At 30.1% G+C, this 10412-nt stretch overlaps 3 protein-coding genes and 1 long non-coding RNA gene across 5 annotated transcripts; 2 read left to right on the top strand and 2 right to left on the bottom strand.

Annotated features, from left to right (window-relative positions):
* The first annotated feature begins 1391 nt into the window (after nucleotides 1–1391).
* On the top strand, nucleotides 1392–2895 carry LOC148226645 (uncharacterized). The gene is made up of 4 exons (XM_088204263.1): nucleotides 1392–1484; nucleotides 1572–1633; nucleotides 1702–1771; nucleotides 1834–2895. The coding sequence occupies exons 1-4, from the start codon at nucleotides 1457–1459 to the stop codon at nucleotides 2799–2801; spliced, it is 1128 nt and encodes a 375-aa protein (XP_088060389.1). The 5' UTR covers nucleotides 1392–1456; the 3' UTR covers nucleotides 2802–2895.
* A 1000-nt stretch (nucleotides 2896–3895) lies between these two features.
* LOC148226644 (protein PET100 homolog, mitochondrial) lies at nucleotides 3896–4531 on the top strand. 2 transcript variants are annotated; one of them, XM_088204264.1, is made up of 2 exons: nucleotides 3896–3991; nucleotides 4122–4531. In XM_088204264.1, exon 2 carries the CDS (start codon nucleotides 4124–4126, stop codon nucleotides 4373–4375), a length of 252 nt encoding a protein of 83 aa, XP_088060390.1. In that variant the 5' UTR covers nucleotides 3896–3991; nucleotides 4122–4123; the 3' UTR covers nucleotides 4376–4531. The 2 variants fall into 2 exon arrangements, with proteins under 2 accessions (XP_088060390.1, XP_088060391.1); XM_088204265.1 differs by having other exon boundaries at nucleotides 3924–4024.
* On the bottom strand, nucleotides 4464–6505 carry LOC148226643 (uncharacterized). The gene is made up of 6 exons (XR_015812313.1): nucleotides 5747–6505; nucleotides 5555–5674; nucleotides 5357–5486; nucleotides 5075–5290; nucleotides 4707–4872; nucleotides 4464–4634 (listed from the first exon to the last, which is right to left on the bottom strand). It is a non-coding gene; the product is annotated as an uncharacterized LOC148226643 (long non-coding RNA).
* Nucleotides 6506–6627: 122 nt separating this feature from the next.
* Nucleotides 6628–8498, bottom strand: LOC148226642 (solute carrier family 67 member A2-like). Its single transcript, XM_088203468.1, has 5 exons — nucleotides 8344–8498; nucleotides 8140–8271; nucleotides 7944–8073; nucleotides 7665–7880; nucleotides 6628–7481 (listed from the first exon to the last, which is right to left on the bottom strand). The coding sequence occupies exons 1-5, from the start codon at nucleotides 8407–8409 to the stop codon at nucleotides 6766–6768; spliced, it is 1260 nt and encodes a 419-aa protein (XP_088059594.1). The 5' UTR covers nucleotides 8410–8498; the 3' UTR covers nucleotides 6628–6765.
* Nucleotides 8499–10412: the final 1914 nt, after the last annotated feature.

The raw sequence follows: 10412 nt of genomic DNA, 5'->3' as shown, positions 1-10412 counted from the left end.
TAAACTAATTATAGTCTTAAAACTTTCATTAGGTCAAGTTTAAAATACAAAACAAGCCAACTCATTTCTATGGGGAAAATAAGCGGAAGAAGTTTACATACAGACGAGGCATCCACATATTGATCTATAGTTTGCTTGCACTTCGATATTACACTGTGTTTTAAAAATATGATAGTTATCTTTACCAATATTACTACGAACTTTTGATATGAGAGTAATGGTTAAAATGTATTCAAGCCGAATTTTGATCAATAGGAGGGTGCAAAAACAAATATCACTTCTCAGAAGTCAAAGATTCACGCCAAAAGCAATAAAACCGTTTCGGCGCCGTCGCGATCTTATTGCTTTTGACTTCTAAGAAGAGATTATTGTTTTTTGCGCTCTCCTATTGGTCAAAACTCGGTTTAGATATGCTTCATTCGATTTTCACTTATTTTACGTCATATAAAAAGTTTCAATATGAACGTTAGATAACCAAGCGCTACTATTGTGATGACAACGGCACGATTTTAGTGCTTCTGACGTAGATTATAAACAGGGACTTGGCTAGAAAACTGCATGTCATTTAATGAAATACTATGAATTTTCATTAAATCTAATTTTAATTAAATCAACAGTTTAGTGGATCCAAATTTCTCAGCAATATTACAGGGTTACCAACCTTGACCATTTGAATTCAGGGAACTGGAAAATTCATCTTTGACCATTATCTTGTCAATTCAGTAAAATGTGTGTGCTACAATTAACATAAACTTTTACACTAATTTACTTATGCTAGCTGCTCCTTTTCGAGCCATTCGTAACGTGTCAAAAACAAAATGATGATAATTGCGTTTGGAGTTCGTAATTTAATTTTTACTAAGCTTTGTGATTTGGATGCAACAGAATCCGCTGACTTATTCATTAAAAAGTCGTAATATTTTGTCTTAATATGTACGCCAGAAAATCGAGCGTTTCCGAGATTTTAATACTTTTTAAGTGGATTCTAAGCAGGGACTTCATTGGGGGGGGGGGAGGGGAATTTCCTTCCCTTGAATTTGCCAAATAAAATGCTTGTCATTGAATCTCATGTTTTCCTCTAATAAAAATGCCCAAAGTGACCTTCTTTAGCTCTCATAGTACTGAAAAAAACAAAAATTTCCTAAATGATCCTTTTTTAGCTCTCGTAATATTCCTAAAATAACGAAAATTTACCATGTGACCTTTTTTAGTGTATTGGCGACGCTGCAAAAATACGTATTCCGTCTGTCAGCGTCTTTCACTCAATTATGTCGCAGTTACAAATCTAAGGAAAATTGTTTAGTACTATGTTTATGTTATACAGTTAAACTAAAATTGAAATATATTTAATATAATATTATATCTCGTTTTATTTTTCATGCGCAAAATTTATACACTTTTTGACCAAATATCGAACATTGTCTGTTTGACAGCTAGTCGATGTCGAATTGTTGCAATGTCTTTTTCTTATTTTGTAAAAACTGGTATAATACCAATTTTTTAATGACCTAAAATATAATTTATGATCGTAATTTTCTCGTAAAATGTTAATATATATTCACTACTTTTAGAACCGCCTGAGGAAAATGAAAATGAATCATTTAATCTTAACGTGGTCGAACATAAAGTCAAGGTAAAAATAAAATTACTGAAGATTAATATTTGTAAACACAATAATCTTTAAGCATTCTATTTTTTAAGTTTGAAGAAGTTAAAATAGAATATGACAGCACCGAAGAAAATACTATAAACGAGGATCATATCGAAACTGGTAGTTATGAGTTTGTCATATTTTTTATCTCTACTATTGTGCTTAATTACCGATTGTTTCAGAAACGCACGATGTTAAAGATATACTCAATACGAATATTGCAGACGGTGATATTTTATCTAATGGACGTTCAGAAGATAGCTGTGCAAATATTATTAGTCCTTATACATATAAATGTAGAAAATGTGAAAAAATATTTAAAAATAGAGGAAATCTATCACAGCACATGAAAATACATAAGGAATATAACTTTGGATGTGAAAAATGTGCAGAAGTGTTTAAAAAAAGACAAAATTTAATACGCCATATGAAAATTCATAAGGAATCTCAGAACTATCAGTGCGATATATGTGGAAAAGCATTTAAAAATAGATATAACCTCGTATTGCATATGACCTGTCATAACAATTCCTCTAATTTTAAATGCAGTAAATGTGAAAAATCTTTTAAGGCTAAACGTAATCTTTCACAGCATATGAATTATCATTGTGATTTTGATAAACACAAATGTGTCGAATGTGGTAAAGGGTTCAAAATAAAAAATTGCCTTTTGCAACACATGATAAAGCATGATGCACTTAACGTTTCTCATAAATTTTCATGTGGTATATGTGGTAAAGATTTTAAAGTTAAGTCTAGCCTTACGCGTCATACGAATCTAGTTCACAGCGACTCTCGCAACTTTGCTTGTAACAAATGTGAAAAAACATTCAAGAATAAAAGTAATCTTTCGCAGCATCTGAACTATCACATGGAATTTGGCGACCACAAATGTGGTAAGTGTGATAAGTTGTTTAAGACTAAACATGACCTTTCACGTCATCTACATGTTCACAACGATTCCTATAGTTATATATGCAACAAATGCGGGAGAGCGTTTAAATCTAATTATCACCTTTCACATCATGGAAAGATTCATATCGAGTCTCGTGACCATAAATGTGATGAATGTGGTAAAGATTTTAAAGTTAAATGTAGTCTTTTGCGTCATATAAATCGTATTCATAAAAACCGCAGAAGCTGCGTATGAATGTAAACACTATACTATGAATATGATTACTGTCTTATTGGCTTATAAATTGTCAATATGTATGTTATAATTAATAAATGTAATACAAAAGTAATATTCTATTCATATTTTGATTTCGTTTTATAGTACTTTCCGTTCCTTTAAAATCATCGCTAGAACCTCAGCCGTTACCATCAGCCATCGACCCTATGTCGATGGAAAGCATGTGCTCAACTGCTAGGGTCGCTAATGAGCCGTACTCGGCTTATGCACGACCAGAGGAAGCGGGTGGGAGCACCCGGGAACCGTCGTTTCCACACCCAATAGCCGAGCGAGTGTAAAATCTCTCGTACACTTTACATCCCGACAATCGTGTACACAAGAGCTGAATGTCTAGAATAAATTTGGATATAATGATTTAAACAATTTAAGTCAAGCTCGTAAATAGAACGAATGCTCTCAACCGTACATATGCCTTTTACATTTTTTAGTGTCCTTTGATGGTGTAGGAGGCCAATGCATATACATTTATTTAGGTTTATTATGGGAAAAATTAAGCGGCACTCTGGTAGTACTGGCGTAACGGACACGTTGTTATGTACTTATATTAAATACGTAACTATAAATACTCAATAAAAATACTACTACTGCAGCGACTCAATCTGTATCTAATTGCCATCTGTCATCTCCAGTCACTAAAATATTTTCAAAATCTGGTCACCTTATGCAAAATAAATTAGCAGTCCGAAAAATCTAAAGTGTATTATATAATGGCAACTATGTAATGCACCGCTTCACCCGATGTCATAATCATAATTAGTCTATACGATATTCTAGATATGCATACACAAATTTTAAACAAAAAAATAAAAAAGAGATTTTCTATTTTTTTTACAACGTAATAGAATGACTTTATGATTGGATATATATTTTTATAAAATCTTAGATCATTAATATAAAATTGGGAACATCTTAGATCAATCTGAAATAATTTAATAAATTGTAATAAATAATTTGAATTGTTTTTATTTTTTTATACATAAAAAAATCGGAATTTATTAAAATTACACTGTCCATGCAAACTATTGATTTTTTTGCAGGGATGCAAAATTCATTAAATTGGTAATGGCCATAAAAATTCACCTTATGATCAAATCAAGGTTATATATTTTCTTGCTGTCAAATCGTACTTCGTATAAACAATTATTTCGGTAAATGCTAACGCCAACATTTTTATTTAAAAAGTATTGATATTTAAACACGATTCTTAAATATATTATATAATTATAATTTTGTACTTTTAATGGTTTAAAATTTTTGATCTATTTATGAATGTTTCAGCTATGGGCAATTGGCAACTGGAAGTCTTTAAAATGACTTTGTATTTGGCCTTCCCGGTGACGGCGTTTCACTTGTTCAACCAGCCCGCCTACTTTGAAGATTGGGTCGTGAGGACAAAACAGAGGTACTATCCGGCCGAAAAAAAAGAAGATAAAGAGGCCATAGAGAATCTAAAGGCGGAGTATCGCAAGAGGAGAAACGAAGAGATGATAGCTTTGATTCAAGCCGAAAAAAATAATCCTAAATATTTGTAAACGCATTTATGATTTTTAGTTAGAATATTTTGTAAATATGTACACGTACGTGTTTGGGGTTATTTCTAAAATAAACATATTAATCTGATATGTTTTTCATTAATATGTATTTTCATTAATATATAAATAAATAAATATAATATATTATTTCAATAATTATCACTTATTTATTATCACAATTTCAAAATGTGTGTACAGTTCAGTACAGGATGATATATATTTCTTAATGAAATAGGGTTGTTACTATTCTTCGATTGATCTGCAAAATGTATAAAAAAAAATGTCAAATATTTTATAGTCATATTTTTCATTGATAAGAAAAATCCTTTACATCTATTTCACTTTATTTGGCTTATTTTTTGTGTTTGTGGCTAAAACTGCACCTAAACATAATAGCGATGCAGTCAAAACACCAAAAACGCCACTTGTTAAATTTTCCATATTCATTTTCCATATTAGTTTTTTATCCGAAATTGAATTTATTAAATTTGCCGAACCTTAAAATATTTCAACAATAAGAAAAAAATTAAATCAAACTAATAACTGACAGAATGTCTTCAATTGTAGCGCTTATTTGATGTATTTTTAAAATTACAGTACACAACAGTAAGTATTTTTTTTATGTTGACATTGTAACATTTTCACAAATAATCTTACTGGATTGAAGCCATTACTGCAGGGACCGATTCATATTATTACCTGCGTTTACAAAGAACACTATGAATATTATCAAACAAACTATTGAAAACCCAAAGTTTGGATAATCCTTTAATATATGTTTACCAACCCAAGAGCCGAAAGTTATACCAACTCCAGATACTGCAAGCATTTTACAGTAAATCTCCCAATGTGTGCTACTTTCGATCAAGTTACTTTCAAACACTCTAATTAGCATCTGAGCATGTTTATACAAACCTGAAAGTAAAATTAAATAAGGAAGAAACTAAAACAATATTTTTAAAAATCAGTTTCAGAACTAACCCAGTAATATTCTCAAAAATAGAAGAACGTAACTCGACAGTGTAAACCCAAAAAAATAATAACATATGTTGCCACACAATAGTTTGTTTATCAAAATTGGGTCACATTCTTTAATTTTACCTAAAACAACCTGAAAGTTTTTGTTATTATGTAAAAAAATAATCAGCAATATTATGATTAATTTTGGTAAATATTTACTAAAAAAGGTTGTAAATTGGAAAATAGTGAGCCTATAAGTCCTATTATTATTAGGAAGCCTCCTAAATAGCTCACATGAGAACTAATCAGCGGAATTATAAGTCCAACAGCAAATAGGTCCTAAAAAATGAAAGTTTGATTTAAAATTTTATTGTCATATAAATTATATTTAAATACATATGAATAATTCACCAAAAAAGGAATTAAATCCAGTAATAACCTGTGATGCAACATTTTCGTTTATTTTTTAATCAACATACATTTTTGTTATCTATGTGTACGTAATCTCATTACATGAGTAATATCAATTTTATCAATTTCAGTGTGGCGGTTGAAATAAACAATAAAAAAAATTCTTAGCTTAGAAATACTATATAAAAAATACAATAATTTCGTATAATAAAAAAACATAGTCACCCATGGATTTACGCATTAGATACATTTTCGAAAACCTACATAAAAATTGACAAGAGATAAGAACGGCGATAATGGAAAAAATATTGGTTTAAAATCTTACATACGATTATATTTACAATCTTATTATGCTTCTAAACTTTTTATTACTATTTATTTTATGCTTTTTTAATCGGTTGTTTCAGAGTTGGTAGCCGAGTGGTGACTTTGCAACCGAGCTGATAACACTTTATTATACGATATATATAATTTAGCAGAATGTGAATAGAAAAAAGGCCAAAACTTATCAGCGCCTCTTGGCGGACTCGCAACGGCAGGTGCTGCCTCGTGCTTGTAATAACTATGTAAATCATATACTTCTTAATAAAATAGTAATGCAGCGGCTTAATCTGCGTCTAATTGTCACCCGTCACCAAAAGTGGAATAATTTATTCTGGGGTAATATTTTTATAGTATTTATCTTTATGATTATGCCATTGTTCTTTAATTAGTATATTAAAATCTACTATGAAGTATTTTAAGGTTCGTATATAACGACTTTATATATATATATATATATATATATATATATACATATATATAAAATATATATATATATTTTGATTGTATGTATAGTTCTTTTTATATAGTTCTTGCATTTTTTTTATATAAAAACGATATTTTTATTTATATCTTTTATTAAACAACAATTTTATAATACTTTATAAAAATAATATATTCAAAATCCATTAAAAAGGAATGTAAAATAATCGAAACAGCCTAATGTTCTTCATTGATAAAAAAATAATACATTGCATCTATTTCATTTTCTTTGCCTTAATGTAAGAGTTTTTGCTTCTCATAGCTATTAAAGCACCGAAACACACCGATGCTAACGATACAGTCAAAACATATTGTACACCAAAAACGTCACTTACAATTCCAGCTATTAACGGACCGATGATTCCTGATATAGATCTGACACTATTGGAAGCTCCGATTAAAGATCCTTTTTGATTTTCTGGACATTTTTTCAAGATTACTTCCAGCATGACCAACCTTAAAATAGCATTACCTGTACCGAGGGGTATCAATAAAACGATGAATAAATACCAAGTGTTAGATAACAACAAACCAAAGAACGTCAACGATAGCAACAGAAAGCTGTGATAATTTAAATAAACAAAATCAACATCAGTCTTATAGAAAGTGTCAAATATGCGATTGAAGAAGAAGCTGATGAAAACTCCGACAGCTCCTTGGAAAGATATTGTGTAGCCGATCCACTTAGGAGATAGTCCATAATAGTTTTTCATCAGAGGTGAGTAAATCGAGTAGAAAATACTTAGTCCGAATCCGACGACTCCTTTCAATAAGAAAGCGTCCCAATATAGAATCCAATCGACGCTTTTCAGTTCTTCTATCAGTTTCCTCCAACTGTCGATAACAATTTCTAAATAATTGATGGTCTTTTGGATTGTTTTTTTCTTTTTTAGTTTTTCATTTGACTTTGAATCAATTATATATGTTATACCTAAAAAAATTTAAATTGTAGAGATACAATTAAATAAAAATAAATAGTTGTAGAAGAGGCTTCGGTCGTAATATTGAAATAAATGTAATTTTAGATTAAAAATGGTGTTACTTAGTGCATTTTCACGCAAATAAGCTTGCTGGACTGAAGCCTCCTCTGCAGATATAGATTTGTCTTTATTACCTGCGTTTACAACGAATAACATAAATGTTATCGAACAAGCTATTGAAAAACCATGCTTTGGATTATCTTCTAATATGTGTCCGCCTAACAGAGGTCCTAAAGTTATACCAACTCCAGATATAGCGGCCATTTTACCAAAAATCTCCGAACGTTCACTACTATCGATTAGGTCACTTACAAACGCTTTAGATAACATCTGAGTATGTTTAGAAACACCTAAAATTATAATTTAAATATGAAATAACAAAAACAACATATTGAAAAAGTTTCTGAACTAACCTAACAATATTCTCAAAAATAGAAGAACGTAAATAGACGAAATGAAACCAAATAATAAATAACATATGCTGCAACACAATAGAGAGCTTATTAAAATTGGTTTCCGTCCCTTAATGTCACTTAAAGCTCCCTGTAAGAATTAAATTATTATTATATAATTATAAACAGTATAATGACATGTTTTAGAAATATGTACCAATATTGGTCCTGAAAATAGTTGTAAGCCGGAATAAAACGAGCCCATAAGTCCGATTACGATTTGAGAGCCACCCAAATTGCTCACATGAGAATTAATCAAAGGAACAACAAGTCCAACAGCAAATAGATCCTGAAAGTTGAATGTTTGATGTAAAATATAATTATTTTACGAATTATTTTAAATTAAATTAAAATTACTTACAAAAAAGGTAATTAAATACAATAATAACTTATGACAATTCATGTTCGTTGATTTTTTAATATGCATAGTTTTTTGTTATCTATACATAACCTCGTTTTGAACGTCAAAGTATTTCATAAGAAATGTCACAATTTAATAAGGTTCAGTGTGGCAGTTAAAAATAATAATTAAAATACAACTATTATATTACTATTAAAAATAATATTTTCATTAGAAATTAAATGCTTTATATTGAGTAAAAATACAGATTAAAAATGCATAATCTTAAATAATAACTTTTAAGATTTATATGACTTTTCCCTTTCATTGAATATTGAACTTATTGGCAATATTACTAGACACGTTGTACAACGATTATTATATAAAAATATTATAATATTAAGTTAAACTTAATTTATTACCAAACAATACACCCTTCACATTCTTGCCAGTAAATAAAAAAAAAACAAAAAACTGAGAGGGGAAGTAGTAATAAGCTGTTTTTGTAGCTCATTAACTGGCAAGAGACCGAATTATTTTTAGTCGAGCATAGAACGAGACCATGCTATGCCTTTTTGTCACTGTTTATGCACGCACACAAACGCATTTACTACTCATACCCGACGACGTCAAGCACGCGCAGCTTCTCAAACGTTCGCAATAAAACCCAATATTTTTCCCTACAAATAATACTATTAAAAATAAATGATAAAAAACATCTATAAAAATTAATGCTAAGTTTCTTAAAATAAAACATACATATATAAACATAAAACATAGAAAAATAATACATTTAAAAAATTCTAAATGCTTAGCAATTCAGACATTTTATTATTTTATGAGCTCGACACACAGCTCTGTGACAAACAAAACACGATACACGCATAATTTTATTACCAGGATAAAAGTTACACGTTCGTCTTCATACCCTATTATGAGTACTATTAGGCAAAGATGATGTGGGAAGATCTTCGGGGGCAAGTCTTCAGAAATAATTCTATTGCTGATTTTTGCGGTGTATGCAAATAAATGTTCTCCTGTTGTTCAATTACAGTTTTTTTACTTAATCTACTGATAGGAGGCATATTAAATACTTTCGACGCCATAGATCGTTGATTCGCCACTCACAATATTTATGGATATTTTACAGGCATTGAAGCAGTAATATCAATGAGCTCCATAAATATTCTGAATGGTCACTGCCTGGTCACCCATTTTATATCCCAGATCAACTCCGTCTTTTGTTCTGTCATAAAATTAATCACTGGTGATTTTTTTTATTGATAAGACACCAAGCACATGTTATCAGCAACACCAAACATGCTACTATACAATTCTTTCAACCTATTCCTTAAAAACTCCTTCGGAATTTCGGGCTTGTTGGCCTTCAATGTACCGGCGAGAAATAAATGGCTTTGCAATAGATATTGAGCTAAAGGAATAGATGTGAAAAAATTGTCTGTGGTAATATTTCTTTTGATACCGTTATATTTTGCTTTCATATTCTTTACGACTCTTGTCCCTTGATTGACTTAACTTTTAACTTTTATGATTGATAATGCCCTGCAAAATAATATATATTTATCATAACAAAATATTGATATCAAACTTACATTATACAGATTTTCCGTGTTTTAAATACACTCTACAACTACAACTATATATTATGATTTTTTTATTATTGCTTTTATAATAAATAATAATTTCAAATATAAATGTAAAAAGTACTTACTTCATAGTTGCAATAATTGTCGTCTGATTCCGATTCGAACATTTCAATAACGTCTTCGTTATCTGTGAGAAATTCTACACCTTCAAATTTGAGATCCGATTAATCGGAATCAATATATCTTTCGGCCGTCGCTATAAATATTATTTAAACTGAAGTTAGTTTGTATTATAATTATTTAACGAACTAAAAATATTAAATATAGGTGTTGAGTCGAAAAATAATTGAGAAGCGCAGGAATATTCTGCGATTCGACATAACTCTCCCGACGACAGGCAAACAAGCATTCACGCACTATTGAAAGACTGTCTAATGCGTGCGTGAGAGCGAATAAAAGCGTGAGGCACCTTGTCCCTAGTTT

The sequence above is a fragment of the Plectrocnemia conspersa genome, unplaced genomic scaffold (assembly GCF_051122295.1).
Source record: "Plectrocnemia conspersa isolate PC_06_02 unplaced genomic scaffold, ASM5112229v1 ptg000014l, whole genome shotgun sequence".
In the NCBI taxonomy this organism is placed as follows: Eukaryota; Metazoa; Arthropoda; class Insecta; order Trichoptera; family Polycentropodidae; genus Plectrocnemia; species Plectrocnemia conspersa.
This window is presented reverse-complemented; position numbering and strand designations above follow the sequence as displayed.

What these genes read in the sequence shown, in the direction of transcription:
- LOC148226645 (XM_088204263.1), top strand. Translation starts at nt 1,457, where the DNA reads ATGTCTTTTTCTTATTTTGTAAAAACTG. An exon ending in TTCTTATTTTGTAAAAACTG is followed by an intron (nt 1,485 to 1,571) that starts GTATAATACCAA and finishes CACTACTTTTAG; the next exon opens with AACCGCCTGAGGAAAATGAA. An exon ending in TGGTCGAACATAAAGTCAAG is followed by an intron (nt 1,634 to 1,701) that starts GTAAAAATAAAA and finishes CTATTTTTTAAG; the next exon opens with TTTGAAGAAGTTAAAATAGA.
- LOC148226644 (XM_088204264.1), top strand. Translation starts at nt 4,124, where the DNA reads ATGGGCAATTGGCAACTGGAAGTCTTTAAAATGACTTTGTATTTGGCC.
- LOC148226642 (XM_088203468.1), bottom strand. Translation starts at nt 8,409, where the DNA reads ATGCATATTAAAAAATCAACGAACATGAATTGTCATAAGTTATTATTG. An exon ending in TGTATTTAATTACCTTTTTT is followed by an intron (nt 8,272 to 8,343) that starts GTAAGTAATTTT and finishes TTCAACTTTCAG; the next exon opens with GATCTATTTGCTGTTGGACT. An exon ending in GTTATTCGTTGTAAACGCAG is followed by an intron (nt 7,482 to 7,664) that starts GTAATAAAGACA and finishes AAATTTTTTTAG; the next exon opens with GTATAACATATATAATTGAT.